Source organism: Falco biarmicus, chromosome 3 (genome assembly GCF_023638135.1).
Source record: "Falco biarmicus isolate bFalBia1 chromosome 3, bFalBia1.pri, whole genome shotgun sequence".
Taxonomy (NCBI): Eukaryota; Metazoa; Chordata; class Aves; order Falconiformes; family Falconidae; genus Falco; species Falco biarmicus.
Window position 1 is genome coordinate 74,995,101 of NC_079290.1, and position 21,786 is coordinate 75,016,886.

Below are 21,786 nucleotides of genomic sequence, written 5' to 3' on the forward strand. Positions count from 1 at the left end.
GGTGTTGCAAAAAGGAATAGATCCTTGGGATGGGCTTCAAGCATCCATGTGAAAAAACGAAATGCTTTTGTGCTTCTACTGCAAGCCAGACCCATTTTAGACTGATAGCTGATTGCTTTTTCCTTGTTAGATGCAGGAAAAAAAATAGATACTCAGTTGGATTCACTGAATGTGCTTAACTGTTTTGATTATGATGAATCAGTTTGCACTCGAGTGTTTCTAATATATAATTGCAACTACTACCACTGTTAAGTACTTTATATATAAAAGTTCTGTGTTTCTTGAAAAAGGTCAAATGCATCACGTTCTCTGATAATTTTTTTTTAAAAAAAAAAGTTGAAGTTGCATTAAATATTACTGAAATGAAGGTTTTTGCTGTATGCATTTTCAAACATTTAAGGTTTCGGTTTCTGTTCCCCGCTGAAGACTATCATTTACTTGATCAATCCACCTGTTGTACGTACAGGTTTTTCAATGTAGATGGTAGCGTTGGTTTTCATGGCCTGAACATCATCAGCTTTTGTTAAAGTTACAAGGTCCAAAATACTTTAGATCTGTATAAACCAGGGGTCCTCAAACTACGGCCCCCCAGGGTCCTCAATCCAGCCCCTGGTATTTTCAGACCCACCCCCACCCCGCTGGGGGTTGGGGGAGGAAACCCAGCAGCCGCAGATGGCTGCCTGCCACTCCATCTGTGTGCCGGCCCCCTGGTAAAAAGTTTGAGGACCCCTGGTATAAACTGTCTATAAAGGATACCCACTTTTTTATTTGCAGAAGGATAAAGTTATGTCTATTGCATTGTCTTTGCATATTGCCTTTACAATAGTTCAGAGGCAGGGCTGACCTACAACTTCAGTGCCCCTGCGAGCCAAATGACATTCCCTTGCCCTTTGCAATATTGAGAAAAACATGTCTCGGAGAAGGGTGGCAGAGAGAGGCAAAGCTGTAGTAGTTCCCTGCTTCCACACTAGCCCAGCTGTACCAGGAGGAACAGGGCTTCACTCCTCTGAAAGGCTACTTCAGCTGTCATCTGCACTGCACTCCAGGGAACTCACAGCATCATCTGATCACGAGCTCTTCCAGGATAACTCAGGGAATTTGAGTGGGCTGTGTGTGATGCACTGTAGGTGACTGAGTTAGTAATAATGTTCACATCCAGCTTTATGCAGTGTCACATTATAAGAATAGCTTCTTATGACTTGGATCCTGTACAGTATCTTGTGTTCAAATCATGTCTGAATTATAGGCAAATTGCGACATGGCTTCAATATCTAACTTTTAACACACAATGTTACTTATTGATGTTTAAGGACTTCCTGCTTCCCCTCCCCCCCCAAGCTAATCTTGTTCTTTTTATTGTCTTACTAGTATTCAAAGTTAAAATCAAGTTTTTTCATGTGTTACAAATTAATTATCTTCTCACAATATTATTCTCTAAAATATTACACCTTTTGAAATTATGAGATCCTGACAGTGGAAGACAGCAATGACAGCTGCTGTTAGGCTGAAGAGAATTGAGTGCAGAGCTCTCTTTGCTGCATCTCAGCTCTGGGGATGTGGTAAACTTCTGCTAAAACAAGCTACGGGGATATCATTATGTTAACTGCTGCTATTTTTCTCCAAAGTGATCATGTGATTATATATCTGTAAGTATTCAAATTTAGCATCCTTCTGTTTCAAAGAGCTGATAACAACAATTTTTTTTTAGATGACTTCCACAGATTTGCCGAATTGCACCCACACTTTGCAGAAGACTATCTCTATGCTGATCAGATGGGAGCTGAGAGTGTCTTGGAGACATCATCTCTTTCTGCTCCTAATGGTATCTGTACTGACTTCAGCCCTGAAAATGCTGAAGATAAAAACAAGCCCTTGCAGAAGAAACTGAATTAACACTACAACTGTTACCTTCCTCTCCTGGTGAGAGGATTGTCTTTTCTTGGGATTTTCATAAGTCACTCCAACTATACAGCAAATACCAGTTTTGTGTGTGAAAGTTCTTCTACCTTAATACTGTTCTTTGAATCACATGTGCTATATTTAACAACATGTTCCAGGTTTCTTTGGGAAAGGTGTTTTTATTTTTTCAAAAAGGTCTTTGAAAGGCAAAAATGTGAATGTGCTTCATTATTAATGTTCGTATTTAAAAGGAAGCGGCACGCTTATTTATATTCCATTGGCTAGTTTCATGTACAAAGTGTCGCACAAACTGTGCATGTATAAAGAAACTGTAGCTACTATGGTGTTAAGTGCACTTTGGTGATTAGTTTTTTCCCTAGTTATGGGGATGTTTATTTGGGGCCAAACTTTGCTGTCCATATTTGCATAGTCAGTCTTGTTGATGTCAGTGGGATTATTCTGTTGAGCAGGGCAAGCATATTTTGGCCCTTTGTTTTGGTTTCAGTGAACAGTTCAGAAACAACAATGCAAAAACTTGCTAAGGATTACCTTTTATTTCTATTGTTGAATGACAAAATTGTTTCTCTTTGTCTGTTCCATGGTAGAATGAAAAGGAAAGGCTCCTTATCCCTCACCCCAACCTTTTCTACTGTAATCTTCTGGATGCAATTAAACGTTATTTTTTTTTCCAAACTGACATGCCACATACTGTTTGCAAATAAGTGATAAAAGTGTGCTTTTCTCTTATAATCAGTGTAAATCATATCCACCCAACATTTAAATAGGAGACACATACACAATTGTGTTTAATCTAGATTTATCAGGAATCACAGGTTTCTTTTATAACAAGCCTGTGTATACAGGTAACTTAGCATGGAACAAAGCTAACACGTGAAAACTTTGTTGTATCAGCACAAGTTTGAAAAGGTTGCAGTTACTTCAGAGGCCAAGCCAGTGACAAGTTGCAGAACATACTGAAAATGCTAGTTAAATCTCTACAGCAACATTACATACACTGCATATAACATATATGAAGGTTAAATTATTTTAGAACTGTTTAAAAAAAAAACAACAACCAAAACTGAAAACACTTGTATTAGTAATGTTTCTTATCTTTCCTTTTGTAAAGCCAGCTGCCTTAATTACCAATAGAAGTCTCAGCGAAAAATTTAGATTATTACAAAATGACAGAGCTTCACTGATTAGGAAATGTGACAAAAGCCTCAAGGAGCAGGAAGGAGGACTTTGTCACAAAATAACTGATGGCAGCTCTACTTCCAGACAAAAAATACTTTCACATCACTTCTATGACAAATTTTGTAGGGCTGTGCTAAAATATGATGGGTTTGTGACTGGAAAACTGTTGAGATATGAGTCTTCCACATGTTAAATTAAAACTAGATTTGAAAGGGAAGACTTTTAGCAGAAGCAAATCTTTTAGTACCTAATGCTTTTATTACTATTTTTTAAATAGCAAGAGGCATTTTAAAGCTCCTAAGGACATATTCTAATATGTCCTTATAAGTCCCTAACCGTATGTGGCAAGTCTGCAAACTGAAACCAGCTTTAATAGAAAGGGTATGGGGGGGGGAAAAAATGTAAGAAATTACACTTTCTGTGGAGTATGTGGAGGTAGGTCCTCATTTGGAGGCAATATGTAAATAAAATTTAGGTAACACATGCCAAGCTGACAGGGCTGCAGCTGACTGGCAGACAAGATTTGAATTAAAAGTGATCATGAAAAATGGAAATGGTTTGGAAAAATAAGGCATGTGAGGAACTGCGCTTAGGGAATAGTCAGCTGCACAAACTGAAAAGAAAGTGGGTATTACTGCATAAAACATCTTGGGGCAGCAGAAGTACAGAATATTACAAACTGAACACTGTTAACTCATTGCTGTGGAAAAGATAATTATAGTGGGATACATCAACAGTGTAGCCTGAGAAAAGTGTGGTGGTATTTCTGTGTTACCAAGGTGTGATAAGGCCTTACCTGAAATACCTGTCCATGTTGGGGCACCTGAGAGCGATGGGAATACCTGGATAGTCTAGAGGACAAAGTACTCAAAGAGATCAAAAGTATTCCTTAATCCAAAGAACAGGAGACTGAAGAAAGATGTGAAAACAGTCTTCAAATATGGAAAAAGTTGCTATAGAGAACATGGGAACAGTCTTTTCTCCACATTGATGGTAGATACAGGCCATTCATTTAAAAGGCAAGTTAAGCATTAAGAAAATCTCCCTGCAATGCACCTAGTTAAGGTAAGGAAAATAGGTTATTCCAGGTGGGGTGAGGAGCCTTCCTTCACTGGAGGTTTTTAAAACAACAGGCAGCGAAGATGGAGACGCTTGATTTTGTTGACCACCGCCCAGGGCCATAGGGATACGTCCTGAGGTCTACTTTCTGTGATTGTACAGTGTGTATTTAAGCTAGTATATATGTGAAGGCACATGAACTGTAATCTAGGTGTATCACATCCTCTCTACAAGACTTTATGGCATGTGGCTCAAGCTGGCTGCCTAAGGTAGTTATCTTTTGCTTTGTATGTGAGCTTGTGAGTTTGAGAATTTCAGAGTGTGGGGAATGAGATAGGAGTTCCCTGAGACATGTGTCTGAAAAGAAGAAAAAGGTAAGCTTAGTACCCCATGGACAGCTGAGGTGAGAGAAGCTCCAAAGGAAGAGATACTCTGTCCGTATCTGTGAAAGAGCAAAGAAAGCTGATTGAGGTTGGCTAAAAAACAAGTGTGCCTAATTTGCATGGATGGTGTGTGTAATTTGGGGGGGTCTGCCTTGTGAAAACCAAAGGGTTTATTTGGTTTCATATTTGTTTTGGTGGGGTTGTTCCATGTTTGTTTGGTGGCAATTCCTTGCTAATTATGGTGAGTGTAATAGCTGCACTTGAGTGCAACTAAGTTGTGGAGAGTTTGGGTTGAAGGGTGCTGCAACCTACAGTAGACGGGCCCTTAAACAAATGCCACATTGCGTGGTGAAGAGGCACTGAAAGTTGTGTGCGTCAGTGAGTTCAGTCCAGAGCTGCTGCTGAAGAAGGCCAGGACCAGCGCGTTGTTTGCTTGGTGAGCAAGTACTCTTGGTGGAAGCAACCATTTAAAAAAAACACAAAGAACAAAAAACCCCCAAAAGAACACTGAAGTTGAATTCTGAAATGAATTGCGATGCTCCCTCTTCTGTGAAATTGTTGAACAAGGTAAAGGGCATAACAGGATGAATGATACGGTGAAGTCACGATCAGCCTGCATGGGTTTCCATAGTTAGATCACACACAATGTCACAAAACCAGAGGTTAATTAATATAATTCAGGTTATTTTATCATCTGTAGAATATAAAGCTGTAATATTAGTGCCTTGTAGTGACAGAAAAGCCAAGTTAGTGTGGGGTGGTAAACTCAGACTTATTGTTGAGGGCTGATGCCTATAACGCATTGCATTACTGCAGCAATGTTCATTATAATCCAGCTATCAAACTCCCGACTGCTGAAATGTTTTAGTAGTCAACTAAGTACCCTTTTTTAAAAGGCATCCAACTGTGGAACAGCTGGGTTGTGACAGTCAAGTTTCAGTGGCTTACTGCAAGCTTCCTTTCCCCATCACCAAACACTGACGTGTAAATGCTTTCAATGAAAATATTACAGATTTTACAAACACGTTGTTTTCTTTTAATGTGATATCAACAGCCCCTAAATTTAGAGGGATACGTATGAAGAAATTACGTAAGTTCTTTGCAACAATGTCTCTTGATCCTTACACAAAAAATGCAGGGATATGAAGGTGTTTGATGCTTGTGATAAGTATTTTACTACTTTTGTGTAATACTGCCATCCCTTGCCAGTAAGGCTCTTGAATCAGCCTACATTTTTACCTCATGTATGAGACACCTAGCCAAAGCTTTGCTATTCTGATATGTTTGAACAAGTATGCTCTGTATTTTGAATGTAATTAAAGTAACACAGAGAACCATAAAATCCAAGATACCTAGAAAGTATCTTCTTTTTTTCTTCACTTCTATTTCTTCAGACATAATAAGACCCCACTAAAAGCAGACAAATGTTTTAAGAGGTGGAAAGGATGTTTAAACCACTGTCTCTACCACAGAAAGGCAAGAGCTATTACAGATTGCTCAGGAGTCTACTGCTGTAAGCAGATATACTTAGAAGGCATTATAGGCAATTTGTAAGCCTTATGAATAAGATAAGATGTAAAATTAATTTTATATTGATGAATTACATTGTATGTTTCAATGCATTTATTGTAGCTAGAATAATCTTACTGTGATGAAAAGCAACCAGGCATGGGTATGTGTTTGCTAATCCCACTTTGAAGGTATAAATCCTTAGGTCACAAAGGTTGAAAAGGAGACTGGTTTGCAGTAGGGAAGTGAGGCAACCTCTAGTGGCAAAGCTGCTAGAACTATGCAAACTGAATAGGTTTTGGCTACTTAAAGCATTGGGCTGGTTGGAGTATCTTTTTTTTAATTCATAAAATGTAAAACATTTTTCTGGAAGACGGATTGTTGCACTTCAACATCTGCATAGCCTGATAAATTTTCTGAAGCAGAGGTTTTTATTGAGTTCCCTTACAAGGCCATGTTTGTATTGCTATTAAGTTATTCATCCTATTTCTATATTACCATGCAGTAAGTACAGCTTTTCATGTTAATTGGTTTAGTCCATATTCTGTTCTCTGCTTCTTCAACACTGGTATTATCATTAAAAAAAACAACACAAGTTGTGGAACTTGAAGAGCAGGTGCTGTAGATTCTGTGATCTCAGAAAAATACTATAAGCACAGTTTTGCATATATTATGGGACCAAACTAGGATGGACAGAAAAATTCTGATGAAAAATCCTGACCAAATCAGATCAATTTTCCTTTAGGTCAGTGTGGATCATAGGACCTTCTGAAATGGTGTATTCTGCTTAATGAGATGCCGCTGTTGGTTTTATTTTTTTTAGCAGCACTTTCATGAGTTCTAGAATTAAGAAATGACAAATACATAGGCCAAGAGTTTTACATTAACAAAACTTAAGTTCAGATTCTAAACTTGCGCTGAAGCACAGAAGTGCCCTGTGAACCAAGCACTTTTCAGCTACCTAAAAAGTAACCATCTGAACTGCAGCTACTTTGGAAAACTTAAATTACCTAATTCATATGGCTAGATTCTTCACAAAAAAAAAGAGAAGAGTAGGTCCAACAGTTCGAAATTGAAAGTAAAATTTATCAGTGCCATTGATAGTTATTAAATTAGTAATTAATTTAATATTAATTAATCAGTCCAGCAAAACTGCAAGATCTCTTTCACAGATGAGCAGGAAGACTGAGACGGTCATTCAGGTAAATCCGCAGTCCTGACTAGGTAGAAATTAAGCCAGCTGTTCTTCAGTCAGAGGGTGCAGCATTGTGTATCCAAGCAATGACAAGGTCACTGGCAGCACAACCAGTGGAGTTTCATCTGCTCTCAGCCTTTTTCCTTTGACAACTGGAAAAAAGTATTCAAAAAGTATTCAAATGGGAACTTTGTAAGACCTCCTTAAGGTAAATTTTCCAGCACCGCCTCAGAGGAACACACACAGTTGGTCTATGCTGTAGCCAAGGTAGTGAACTGGGTATACCTGTTAGTCACTGCTATGATTAAAACGTGCTTAAATTATATAATACTGAGGTAAAACTACTGAGAGAAGCAGCAGCAAACAGGCAGCCATTAGATGTGCCTGAACTTGCATCTATGAATATTTCTTGCATCTCATAGTCATCAAGTTAAGACAGTTTCTTTCTCTAGGAAACCTTTCAGGGTTATTTCAAGATAATTACTTTCACTTTCACAAGTGGAGGAGTGATTTGTTTTGTAGAAAACAGCTTCTTTTTCCCCAGATGATATGATGTGCTGTATCATGTGTAACGGGATTAAACTGAAGTGGGTGATACCAAGAGAACAGAGGATTTAAGAGGCTCATAAAATGAAAGGTTTATGTTTCTGTGAAATATACCTTTTGGCAGCAGTTGACACTGCCTAGATTTCTTGCAAGTTCATTAGGCAAAATTTTGCTAGTTCTGTGACAGCAGCAGCTGCTTCTTCAGTTTTCTTTAGCGAAGTGGCAGAGCAGAGTATTCCTGTGCAGGCTAACCTCGGGAGGCCATGTATAACCACTGAAGACATATTTGCAATATTCAAATGGTCAGTCTCTGGGAATGGAAACAGTAGAATCCCCTTAGCACAGATTGCACCTGAGTAAGTTATTCCTGTTAATCAACTTATTTAGGTTTTTTTTAATCAACATAGTTGTCATGCTTCTTTATACTGAGCTAAATTGCACAGGGCTATATGAACATCTGAGTTTATTTGAGGTTAGCTTTGGGATCTCAAAAAAGGTGCTGTATGATAATCTGTCAATATAGTGTTAAGTTTCAGTTTTTTCACTTTGACCGAAAATGTTAGAAGCAAGAGGAAAGTCGTAATGACTTTTGTAACATTCTGTTTTGATATTATGAATGGGGTGTTATCAGAGTGTGCCGGTTGCGAGCCATGGAGTCAGCTGCAGAAAAAGCAGGCTGAACCTCTGGTCCTGAAGCAGCAAGTAGAAAAGCCCATGAAGACTAGCATGGCAGCAAAAAGCCTTCACTGCAGGGTGGCCTTTTCCCCCAGTAAAGAAGGGTCTATTGCCTCTTAGGCTGGTAAATTCAGTTTCTGTACCTCTAGCTCTTGCTTCTGCCATCTGTTCTTTGCAGGTGTGTCACAGCCTGAGGGAGACCTTGCTGCCTCTTAAGCTTAAGTGACATTCATGAACTGGTCTCCCTGAGTAATAAGCGGCAGGTGAATGTTGCAAGTCCTACTCTAGTAATGCTGCTCAAAACTAAGCGTCCATGTACTGCTTTAGCTTGTGCTTGCCATTAGGTAAAGGATAGCTTTTTCTTTTCGCACACTATAACCATTGCAGGTGTGTCCAGGTGACAGCAGATCTGAAAGAGCTTATTAAAATTCTCCTTATTTCTCTGAACAATAAGAAATTAAATTTAGAAATACAGTACAATTAAATCTTGAGGTGGATTTCCTGATTCACTATGTCACTTTCAGCGTGTGCCTGTTTACAAATTCCGAATGCAGCATCTGTAAATGTGATAGCAGACAAAGACTCCTCATGGATACTGAAGAAAGCTGATGTTCAGACACTTTTCATCCTACCATGGTACTGGAAATGAAATTCATCAGATGATAGGTTATTTCCAAGTGTATGAATGTATATGGGGGACACCCAAATACATGTCTTTTATTTGCTATCCAGCATGAAGACAATTTTGTATTTTAAATGCTAAAGAAATAAACTTGTAAAGATCTTGTATGCCCTAAGTATATATATTTGTCTTATGTTTTCTTTTATAATGAAGTTCAAGCAAAACATTTCTTATATTTCAGGTGGTTTAGGTTAGCCAGTGCTGTATTTCCAGACTATAAAAGCAGTTTTTAAGTGAACATCTAAAAATGAAATTGTATTTTTAAATATGTGCATTAGAATTCCTTAAGTTAAACATCTCTCCTTAGCAGTTGTACATACTTGGACAAAAAGCGAAACCATTGCTGCTGCTTGTCTGTATATTTGTGTTTGGTGATTTGTTTATATTGCTTTCTCCAATTGCTTTAAGGGTATTAAGAGCTCCATGTAAATCAGTAATGTTAGAAATAGAAGTAAATTTCTTTAGAAGTGATAGATTTTGTTTCCTGGAGGAGGACCAAGACTAAGCATCTCTGCTAACCTCGTGTTACGTACTATACAACTTCAATGTTGCAGCATTGTGCTGAAAGTATTTGGCATCAGTTCAATGGGACCACTTTCTAAACCTTTTTGTAATTCCCAGCATCTCTCCGGTTGCACAAGACATTTATAATTTCATTGCAGGTACCAGTTCCATCTTTTTGGAAGATTAAAACAGAGTTATCAACAAGCTCGGAAATAATTCAGAAAAAAATGTTTTTGATCTCTTGAATTATTGTTAAACTTTCATTGAGGATATCCTTTATATATTTTGGAAAAAATATTGCTATGTTTTTGGAACACACTTGAGAATTTAAAAGCAAAAGCAAAAAAGTTAACCTTTTAAATGATCAAATTTTGGAATTTTCTCTTAACTGCTACTGAATCCAAGTTAGGCACTGCCATGAAGAGGTTGCTTTTCATTGAAAACCTGTGCTGACAGAGCAGGAAGCTGTTTTGTAGGAACTCATTTGCAAGGTATGACGTGGCTGTTCGATCAGTGGTGTACAACTTTGGTTGACTTCAAGGCTGCTCAAGCAGGCCTGGTGTGTTTAAAGATGCATATTGGCTGCAAGCTTTTTATTGTAATAGCTCATGGATATGCAGTGTAAATCTGTAACAATATATAGTGCTACTGGGATAATAATAATCTGAATGCATATTTTCTGCTGTAAATTTCCCTCCTATGGTATGTGTACATAGACTATTACCTTTGCACTGAACTGACCATACTTCATATACTGAAAAGCAAAAACCAAGTCGTGTACTAAAGGTGACTGTAGCTTGTTGTTCCAGTTGTGAAATACTTTTGCAGAATGAAGTATAACTTCAGTGCTAAAAATTTGATTTTTATATTTTTTATTAACATGCATGGAAGAGACTAAGGATAATATTTTTTAAAACTGAACTTGTTTTTGTACGTTTTTCAATGTTTAAAAGATATGATTTAACATTACCTCTGAATACCAGTGATCAGTAAATTCTTAAAGGAAATACCTCAATTTGAGCATTCTTTTCTTGTTAATTGCCTGATCAGTTGAAGTGGACTATAGCATGTGAAGAACTGAGCCAAATGATGTAAACATTTAAACTGTGCTATATAAGTCATATGATGATTTGCTAAAAGAGGACTAAATGATACACTACAAGTGTTGATGTGCAGTATACAATCATGGCTCGTTCTGCCCAACTGGACATTTTCCTTATGAATGGCTTGTAAAATGAATTTTCAGCGTGAAGCCAAATTAAAAATTAAGGAAAAATTGTTTGGTTTCCTCTGGATTTTGTTTCAACTTAAGTTTTTTATAAACAACAAGACTTACAATAAGGGAAAGGATACAAATCATAATTATGAGTAAGACCGAGTCCATATATGTTTAGGTGTACTTTGTTGATGCATGTTCTCTGTAGCACTGTGTATAGGAGAGCAGTGCTTGTTTACCTGACAACTGGGAGTATGAAATATAGGAGTTTAACGGGTTTTTGTTTGGGTTTGGGGTGTTCGGGGGTTTTTGTGCGAGTGTGTGGGTTTTGGCTTGTCTGTTGCTGTTTTGTTTTGTGTCCCCTATGGACAACAGGGATATTGATTTCAGTTCTGTTTTCTGTGTTTAAAGAATAATATTGAAAGATCAAAAAATATTCAGGAAAGGGGCTCCAGGAGTCTGGAGAACAAGTCTGTCTTAATTAGATTGAAGTAGCTCTGGCTACTTTTATTTATCCAGGAAACAGACAAGAAGTGACCCAACACTCCAGATACCTACATACATAAGAAATTCGTAACAGTGGGTGGAAGAAGGCATAACGAGGTCCACTGGATATAAGCTGAACCAGTAACATGAGCACTTTTAAGAATGCAAGTGAAACACTGCAGAAGTTTACCAGAGGAGTTACGTATGTCCATCATGATAGGAAGATCTCAAGGGAAGACTTGTTAATGTTTTTCTTAACTGGAAATTAGAGACTTAACAGTATGGGATGGATGCAAATTTTGAGTATGTTCTTTGGCCCAAGTCAGGTTAGCCATGCAGTGGTCTGGGGGAAGGAACAGATGTCTATAGGTGATAGCAAATGCGTGTAATTTCATTTCATGTAAGAAAAAAGTTTTAATACTGTGTTTGTCCAAACCAAAAATTAATCTAGTTATTTCTTCTTCCTACTGTCAGGCTGCCTACTAATCAGGCAGCAATGTGGCACACTTTCTTATGAAGAAAAGCTTTCAAACCTGGAGCTTTTTGCTTGAATATATATTTCCCCCCTTTCTTCTGCTCTAAAATGCAAGTAACTTATTTGCTCTATACTTATGGAAGTAGATTATACTAGAAAATGTTTTAACTAATGCCAGAGGATATCAGAATGCAGTACACTTTCACAGTTACTTATTACGAAACAGAAGTGATTGACATTTTAATGAAATATTACAGATGTGTAAATGCACAGAACACATGCAAGAATTCTTTCTTCCAATGATAGAGATTCCCTGCCTGATACCATCTGACTTTAACTTTTTCCCTGCTGTGTGCCAGGAAGCATGAGGCCTGCCAGAGGTGACAGGCTATAGTCCTGGCGCTGCTTTGCCCTGGCAGCAGAGCCCTCCTCTGCTGCTTCTGCCACTGTGCTGCCTGGTTCAACAGGGAGCCGGTGCGTCTGAATCTGCAGCCAGCCCTTCCTCGCTGCTCTCGTTTCAGTCTTTTCAGGTGACACACGTCTCTGCTAGGGCACACAGCGCACGCTGCTACCTTGACATCGTGCCTTCTTCTTCCCCACCCTCATCTTCCTTTTCTCCTGTTACTCTCCACCATTTTCTTTTCTTGAAGAAGGTACCCATCTTTGCCTTCCCCTGTGGTATTTCCAAGCTCTGTGCATCTTGCTATGTGCTTAGGTGATGCCCCAGACTGCCTGAGCCATTCTCCTGCTGGTGTGCCTGTTTCGCTTGCCTGCATTGCGGGGAAAGCTCCCTGTTGTGCGGCCTCGCAGCGCAGCTGGGGCAGGCCTCCAGCCCAGGCTTGTGCCTTTTCTCCCCAAGCTCTTGGCTGAGATGTACTTGAGGGACATACATGTGCCACTGCTTTCTCCTGGTTGACACCATGCAAGGAGACATCTGAGAACCCCAAGAAACTTTTTTTTTTTAAAAAAAAACAAAGCTACTGCTAGCGCGAGCCCTGGAGGAGCATTCCCAGCTCCCTTGAGGGGCAGCGTATGGCAGCTCGGGCCAGTACGAGCAGAGCTCGGCCGGCCGCCCGGGCGGGAGTGCGGGCTGCTCGGCCCGGCCCTTCTGGTGGCTGCCACGACCCGTTGCCCCTTTCCTTTTTTTTTTTTCTTCTTTTAAATCATATTACACTACTTTTCAGTCTGCGGCCAAGTATAAACGGTAAGTCCTTGTTAAGCTGCTGAAGGATATGCTGAAGGGTATTTTTTTTTAAATTATGATTTCTCCGTATTAATTCCTAAGCTGTTGCTGCTGTTCTCCTGCCGCGGCCAGGGGGACAGGAGCCTCCTCTCCGCCTTCCTGCCCCCTTACCGCGCCTCGGCTGCGCAGCCTCACCTCGGGCCCGGCCCCCACCCACGCCACAGGCCCCCCTTGTGAGGGGGCCAAAATACAACGTGCCCCGAACCCCCCCAGCCGCTCGCCGCCCGACTCGCCGCAGAGCCGGTGTGAGCAGCGCCCGCGGGCCGCTCCCCCCTCCCCCCCCCCCCCCAGCCCGCCGGGACAGCAGCCTGCGTGGCTGCGGCGCGCCGGGCCCCAGCGCCCCCTCCCGGCTGCGGCCGCCGCCCCGCTGACGTCACGCCGCGACGCGCCCGCCGCGGAGAGGTTGTCCCCGCGGCGGCTGCTCGCCGGGGGCGGTTGCCAGGCGGCGGGGCGGCGCTTCCTCCGCCCGCCGGAAGTGACGAGGCGGGGCGCGGCGGCTGGCTGCGTGGGGGATGCGCGAGCAGCAGCGGCGGCGGGGCGGCCCGGGGCGGCCCGGCTGATCCCGGGGGGGGGGCGGCCGCCATGCCGAGCCGCAGCTCGTTCACCAGCCTGGTGGTGGGGGTGTTCGCCGTGTACGTGGCGCACACGTGCTGGGTGATGTACGGCATCGTCTACACGCGGCCTTGCCCGGCGGCGGCGGCGGGCGGCGCGGCCGGGTGCGTCTGGCCCTACCTGGCGCGGAGGCCCAAGCTGCAGGTGAGCGGGGGGCGGGGGGCCGCGAGCGCCCGGTCTGTGGCGGTGGCGGTAGCAGCTCCTGGCGCCCGTGGCCTCTCGGCTGCCCGCCCGTGGAACGGGGTCCTCTGCACAGCCTGGGCCCGCTCCCGGGGCAGGGGTGGCGGGGCCCGCTCCCGGGCCTGTCTGGCCTCGGGCGCCGCGCTGGTGGGCGCGGGCTGGGCCGGCAGCCGCGGTCACGCGTGGCCTCCCCGCCGCCCGAGCGCCGTGCCCGGGCCGGTGCCGCCGTGGTCGCGGGTGGGGGACAGCAAGCCGGGGGCGGGCGGCCGGGGCTCGGCGCAGGCGGCCCTTGCCGTGTGGGGAGCGCCCGTGGCAGCAGACGGGTGGGAGGAACGCCTGGGGTTTTCTTGCTTACTGATTTCCGATGTCCGGTGTCAGCGCGGTGGAGCAGCCGTGCTGGACAAACGGCTCAACGCACCTGAGAGATTTTTGACTTCGCAGTGGGTCATCCTCTTAAAATGTATCGAGGGGCCGTGTTACCATGTGTTTCAGCCCCCAGAAGGACGGAAGGGATAGCTGACACCTGCGTTAGACTTTTCCGTTGTTTTCTTTCCCAATGTATGTGGCCATCGCGCGGCAGGGGAGGTTGGTGAAGCTGAAGTGCAGTTTTACACTCTTAAGCACACTAATGTGTGAGTTTAGTATTTCCGTGCTCTGATTTCCGTATGCTGTGTTTTGATTCCAGTTGAGCGTGTATACAACCACACGGTCAAATATTGGTGCTGAGAGCAACATAGATCTGGTTTTGAATGTGGAGGATTTTGACATTGAGTCCAAATTTGAAAGGTAGGTATCAGAACTGCAAGTTCTTTATTTAATTCTGAAGCGTGCATCCTAACTAGTAGCTACATGTATGGAAGTATGAATGAAGCATGGTAGACTGTTAGTGATAGTTGTGTTGAAAGAGTAGAATAGTTAGTTGTTCTTGCAATTTTTTTTGGTTTGGGTTTAAAGCTATTTTTGCATGTCGTACAGGCTATTCAGTTCACCTTTTTTTCCTAAAGTATTAACTGTATTTGCTATGCTAAGGCAGGAAAGATGTTAGTTGGATTTCAGCCTCAAGATTTGTGAACGAAATGCTGCTGTTAATAAAAACAGTACTTTTGTCTTTAATTAAAGTTTACTGGGATATTTCATGAATTAAATACTGTCTTTATGGAATTGGTGTGCTAAGTTCACCTGGCACTGAGGAGTGTAGGTTCTTAGACAAATTTCTCTTACATTGAAAATCATTTCATCGTTGCCAGAAACAGCTTGCAAAATAAAGCTACATGGAAATGCTTGTTTCTCTCCTGTAGATTTTACAAATCTTCAGTGCTGTTCTGTGTTGTCTATCTTAATTTTCAGATTCTGCTCTAAATACTCATCTTACTAGCTGTGCTAGATCAGTCATGTATGTACGATGTGCTAAACTTAAGCACTGGTTAGTTTAGATCAGTATACTGTTTTCAGCTATATAGACAAATGTTCTATAAAGCTGTGCTTTGCTTATAATAGTAAAAATTACTTTCCATTATGAAAATTGAAATGAAAGTGCATGAAAATGCTTGAGACTTTCCTCTAATAACATCTGTAGCCAGTTTATCAGCTATATGATATTTTTGTTCTTAATAGCTGTGGCTTCAGATCTGGAATAGAACTTGGAAGTCAAACTGTGTTCTTTTTTCCTGTGTTTTAGCAACATGATATAACTGTTTCAGGGCTAATAATCATAAAAGTAAACCCTTTTCTGGTAGTTAAGGGTTTAGAGATCTTCTGAAGGGATGTTGGTGCTGAGATGGAATAAGTTTGTGCCCTTACACAAATTTTTTGAGTATAACACTGCACTCTACATGTGCCTCTATACAGTTAAAATTATTAGAACTACTTGTTTTTGAGCTTCATATTTGCTGCCTCACTTTTTTTTGCTTAAAACAGTCACCTTATTCTTGACTCTCTTGTCACAGAGTCTCCCAGGTTATTTCATGCTCTGTTTTCTATAATTAGAGAACACGTTGGTCTGCAGTTTAGGTCATACTCAACTTCATCTCCAGCAGACTTGCGAGATATAGAGTTGTTTTACTGGCAAAGTCAGCCAGCTATTCGAAGTATTGAGAGCAAAACAACGTGAGCAAATTTGCAGGAATAGAGGAGATATGTGAGGTTGCAAGTAGGATGATTTCTTGGCTAAAAGAAGAAGAGTGACTTCATGATTTGGGGCACCAGTGTAGAGTTCTGTGCTTGGCATGCCATAGCTGAGAAGATACTTTATTAATGCAGAGTGCTTGGCAAAACTTTTGTCATTTTCTTTTTAAACTTTATATCATGTATACAATCTCCTATTCAGCACACGGAAGGCTGTTTCTACAAGTGCTGTGATAATTTTGGCCCTATGACCTATGGGCAGGGGAAAACAGTGGAAGACTTGATGATGCAGTCCTGTATTATCTAGGGAAATAAAGTACAGATTGGACAAAGATTAAGCTATCTTAAGATAACAGTAAACTTTGCAAATGCTGTGACACATACTGGAGTATATAAATTGGTCCCATTAGCCAGAACTAATTGGTGTGTGCCAGGCAACCCAAACAACTCATATCTCTCTCTCTCTCTATTTTTATTTTATTTTTTTATTTTATTTTTATTTTTAATGTCCCCAGCCTTTCTTTTGATTGCTTCCAGAACATCTTCAATGATCCTTATAGGTAACAGCTAATAATTTCAAATATTTCAGCGTGTGCTATGTCATCTCATAATGTACTTGTTTTGTATTTTAGGACAGTGAATGTCTCTGTACCAAAGAAAACCCGAAATAATGGCACGTTATATGCATATATATTTCTTCATCATGCTGGCATTTTGCCTTGGCATGATGGTAAGCAGGTGCATATAGTAAGCCCTCTGACCACGTATATGGTCCCTAAACCAGAAGAGATTAATTTGCTTACTGGAGAATCAGCCACAAAGGTAGGTGGTTCTTCCATCTATAGATGAGCAGCTGCAAAAAAAGTAATTTCTTCTATAGACACTTCTAGTGTTAGCATCTGCTGTGCTTGTATCTTTACACTAACAATGATATTATGGGAAAAAAAATCAAAATCCTTCTTGATTATCAGCTCGTACCCTAGTAGTAGACCACACAGATGGCAGAGGTAGAGCCCTCTAATAACACTTGCTGCTATTAAAACACTTCACTACTTAACGTTATTTCTTTAAGGATTCAGTGCTTTTGGTAGAAGTACTGTATTGTTCTGTAACATGATGCTGCTTTCTGAAGTGGATTCATGTGAATCAATATCTTTTGCCTTTATGAAACAGAGAGATAACCTTGATTTTGATATTGGTCAGTGACCAATGTAAAATTGCTTCTTTTCCTTCAGGGTGTTCTTACTTTCCACTTCCAAGAGAGTAGTAAGATACTTGACAAATGCTATGATTCTCACCAGGGGCAGGGGGAAATACAGTGTTACTTAAATACTTGTGAATGGTTGTTGTGCCTCATATTAAGTGGAACTTGAGAATTTCATTCTGTTCGTCTTCGGAATCTGAAATATACCTGTAGCCAGCAGTGCTGTTTCCAGCTCTTGTTCATCCAAAGAAAAGCAGGTAGAATGCCCTGGGAAGAAGCGTCTGCTGAAAGTTAAGGTCACACTTGGATCCAGCACTACTTTATGCAGCATTTGGAAGCTCAGAAGTTCAAAACAAATGGTCTGATCTTTTACTCCCCCGAATTATGGCTGATCATCCACATCCTTTTGACTGTTCTGAAGTAACATCTGACTACTCTACAGTCCTTATTTCAAAGTGACTTTTTCTGACTCGTATCCACCTTCCTAAGGTATTAAGATTAATTAGCTGAATATTCATTCTTGATGAACAAGGCTGTGAATGGGCACTGAAGTTTTTCAGCATCAGACTATTGTGGGCCTTTACAATCCATTCTGTTGTATTTGAGCAAAATACTTAATCTGGTTGAAGTTAAGGTGAGGTGTTTCTCAGTGGAATTCTGTTTCGTGGTATAGTTAGTCACGCCACAGTTTCTGTGAGTTGGAAGTATTATCCTATACAAAATTTTGTATTATTTAACAGTATGTTTATTTTTATAGCAAATTGAAGCAGAAAAACAGACCAGTGCTCTAGATGAACCTGTCTCTCATTGGAGGTCAAGATTAACCTTAAACATCATGGTGGAAGACTTTGTGTTTGATGGATCATCCCTCCCTGCTGATGTTCACCGTTACATGAAGATGTAAGTCAACAGCATAATTTTGCTAGATTTATTATTATAAACTTCCTGCATATTTATTTCTTCAGAAATCCTCTGTACTTTAGTGTTTTAGGTTTAAATTGGTGCTTAGGAAACAAGAATAAATACTCTTTAATGCTTGCATTTCAGTAGTGACAATTAGTAAGATATGTACTAGAAAACCTTATTTGGAGATTACCTTATTCCTGGGCAGCTCAGAGTTTAGGATGCTTTTTGGTATGGAGCTATCATAGTAAGGTAAAGCAGAACTACAAAGACACAAGTAAAATGCTACAGCAGATTTCATACCTGCCTTGTTCTCAAATCATACTTCTGGCCTTTAAAGCAATTACTGTCCCTTGACCTTTCCAGTTATCCTTCAGCTGCAAATTATCTGTACAAACTGCAGGTGCTGAAGAGGCACAGCTGATCTATGACATCTTTTTTCTCCCTTTATGATTGGCTTTATTTTACTTTGGCAGTGTGTGTTCCCACATTATGTCATTTTCTCAAGAAAATACTAAAAAGGGGGGATAGGTTTTTAGGCTGCTAAATGCTGGCAGTAGCTTCTGTTCACAGGTTGCTTAAGTTACTTCCAGTATTAACCATTTAAAGAGTGCTGTGTTGGCTTGTGCTGCTGTATGTTGATGCCTTTCTCTACAAGTATCCTGTTAAATCCAGAAGTAGTTGCTTAATCAGCAGACGCTGGGGTTCTGGGATAGCTTCCTGGCCAGAATAGATAAACTTAATAACTCTTGAGATAGGCTCGTAACAAGGAGGGGTTGGACTGGGGTTGATGAACGAGGGTATTTTTTCTGGTCGTGTTTAGATACGCATCAGTGCTGTTTTATCGTTGTATTATACAGGAAATAGTTTGGATATGAAGTAGCCCACTGCAATTCCACTAGCAGTAGCTTTAATTGTAGTTATTACATAGAAATCTAAAGCTTTTCAGTTAAATAACCAAGCAGTGTTTCTGAGCCTTGATTTAGTACTTTTCTGTATTACTGTTGCCCATTGCATATTTAGTATGCGGCCTTTCTTAGCATGCATAGGGACGTATTTCTTTTGTTAACAACTAAAACTTAACTTTCAGGCTTTAAAAAGCTCTGCTATGCTAGTTCCGTAGACTTTTACTGACAGCATCACGGTGTAGGTAACTGCCTTTCTAGTGAAGAACTTCAAGAATTTGTCTCTCAAGGCATTAAGCTAAATACTCTTCTAGGATACTGAGAAAGCGATTGCAGATAGGTCATCATTTGCTAAATAGCTTTCCAGCAGTCAATTTTGTAAAGGGCTCACATGCTGGAAAGTTTCTATTTGTTTCAAGCAGATTGGTGAGGTGGTAGAACAGTGTAAATCAGAGCTGCTGTTGGGAAGGCAGAGAATGTTTCTGCTTCGTGTGCTCTCTCTCCAGTAGTATGTAGCCTTCCTGTGTGCATACCAGCCATCATGTTCATAGTCCCATGATAGCTAGAGTGTGTGCTGTTGCTGACCTGATAGATGTCATTGGGGTGCAGAAGGGTGGGGAAGATGGTGCAGGGTTGTTGTTGCATAGGAAAGGATACTTGAGACAAAGGATACAAATATATGGTAGTAAACTTCAGCACATTTCTCTTCACCCAACTCTTTAATTTCCTCTAGCCTTGGTCATACAACAGCTTCAGTATCATCATGACGAATTTCATTTGGTTTTTTTTCTTCTTCTTCTGCTGTCTTTCTACAGAAAAATAAAAACAAACTAAAAGGAGAAATATGTCATGCCTGATTTTTTTATACAGACATCTCTCAACGAAAGACTCTAGGCTAGTGGCTTCTTTCTTGCTGTGTGTTAAAAGAAAATGTGCCTGGAAAGGTGGTGGGAAATATCTACATGGGTAGATCTGAAAGTGATGAATGAGTATTAATTTGAATAAAAGTAGTTTTCTTTTTAGATCACTACAGTCATAAAATCCATGTTTAAACATCCTAGGGTTCAGTTGGGGAAGACAGTGCATTACCTTCCAATATTATTTATTGATCAGCTAAGCAACAGAGTGAAAGATTTGATGGTGAGTAATAGAATACCTTTAATTACATTTAACAGTTTTAACATTAATCTTCAATAGTTGTTTGAATTAAGGTTTTGTCATAGGTTCTTTGCTGTAATGCAAAAAAATACAAATTCACCAAAGGACTCTTACCAATGACTGTTTAACTTAATGTGGTCAACTGTGGTAACTGTAGAGTCTTGATGTGGGTTTTGAGACTCCTCTGGCAGAAGTACCTGCCATGCACTCCATTCTATTCCACCAAAAGATACTTGGATTTCATTGCTCCTGCCTTTTGGGTGGATATGGAAGACATTACTGCAGCACCAGCTGTGGTGGGAGCAGTGTCACAAGCAATTTGACTCCCTAAGCTGAAGGAGTGTTAGCATCCCACAGCAGCTTCTGTAGCTTCTAGGGAAATGAGCATACAGAACACAGCTACACCGAGATAAGTCAGTGGCTATTCTCTCATCTCTGAAAAATTCATTTGTGCTTAAATTGTCTGGTGGTGCTCTCTATAGTGTTCGAGTAACTTGAGCCCCTGAAAAGTTGGTGTTGCAGTATATCCAATGATTTTGTGAACTCAAAACAAATCAGGACTTAAATAATGGGATTATAGAAGGATGAGGTTGGATGAGATTTCTGGAGGTTGCTAGTCCAGTGCCTCTGCTCAGAGTAGGGTTACCTGGAGTGGGATGCTTGGGATCTTCTCCAGCTGGCTTTGGATATATGCAAGGATGGAGATGCCATAGCCTCTCTGGGCAACATGTTCTAGTGTTTAGTCAACTCTGCAGTTAAAAAAAAAACAAAACCCAAAAACAAACAAAAAAAAAAAACCCCAAACAAAAAACAACCCACTTTTTTATTACGTTTAAATATAATTTTTTGTGTTCAGTTTTTGCCCAACTCTTCTCTTGTGGAAAATTATGCAGTTCCTTTAGTACAGGTTACACGTGATAGTCCTTGCATCTAAACCATGTTCATCTTAGCAGCTCTTACTTAAGCTGTGCAGTTCTTTTCAGTTGCATTGACTAGAATTTAGCAATTGGAGTTATTGAAAACAAAAGTCTTAGAGAATGTCTCAAAACCGTTAAATGAGTATGTCTGGATTCAGCATCTTCTAGATGGAAGCCTTGGTAGATACAAACATTCCACAGACCTTCTAAGTTGTCCTTCCAATTCATTAACTGTAGCTTAAATAATCTTGTTAATTAGTGTTGGGCAGGATCTTCTTTAAGAACTTGTATCCCCTCCACCCCAACCTTGTTTGCTAAAATAAACTCCTGAGCATTTGTTACAGATCTTGGTAGCAGATAGTTTTGTCGAGTATTTCTGTAGATAAGACTTTTGTGATGTCTTTCTCAGTGGTCATTGTCCCTTGTTTTAAGTTTCTTACCACAGCTCATTCAGTTCAGTACATTCATATGAGCTTTTAACTGGTCAAGTCATGTACCCTGTTTACAAATAAATTCAGCATTATCATGTTATTAATAACATTCCTACAGTTGTCATGCATGTCATGGTTAATGCTGTTGTATCTCACTGCCTTAAAAGTCATTAAAGATCCTGAGAAGTGCTGCAAAGACTGTTCTGTCAAAACTAGCAAACTTCCCTTTTGGCACTGGCTTATGAGGCTTCTCAGTAGTGGCTTGCCAAACTGCTCTCTAGCC

At 40.7% G+C, this 21,786-nt stretch overlaps 2 protein-coding genes across 2 annotated transcripts in view; both read left to right on the top strand.

The window, feature by feature from the left end:
- The window catches only part of LPCAT1 (lysophosphatidylcholine acyltransferase 1), a 68,365-nt gene extending 57,437 nt beyond the window's left edge, over positions 1 to 10,928 (top strand). The window contains exon 14 of the mRNA XM_056332793.1: positions 1,709 to 10,928. Within this exon, the coding sequence (XP_056188768.1) occupies positions 1,709 to 1,893 (185 nt within the window). The 3' untranslated portion in view covers positions 1,894 to 10,928. The remainder of the gene's footprint in view (positions 1 to 1,708) is intronic.
- A 2,698-nt stretch (positions 10,929 to 13,626) lies between these two features.
- The window catches only part of CLPTM1L (CLPTM1 like), a 30,901-nt gene continuing 22,741 nt past the window's right edge, over positions 13,627 to 21,786 (top strand). Inside the window, exons 1-5 of the mRNA XM_056332792.1 lie at positions 13,627 to 13,825; positions 14,547 to 14,647; positions 16,618 to 16,807; positions 17,947 to 18,089; positions 20,059 to 20,137. Coding sequence (XP_056188767.1) covers positions 13,652 to 13,825; positions 14,547 to 14,647; positions 16,618 to 16,807; positions 17,947 to 18,089; positions 20,059 to 20,137 — 687 coding nt within the window. The 5' untranslated portion in view covers positions 13,627 to 13,651. The remainder of the gene's footprint in view (positions 13,826 to 14,546; positions 14,648 to 16,617; positions 16,808 to 17,946; positions 18,090 to 20,058; positions 20,138 to 21,786) is intronic.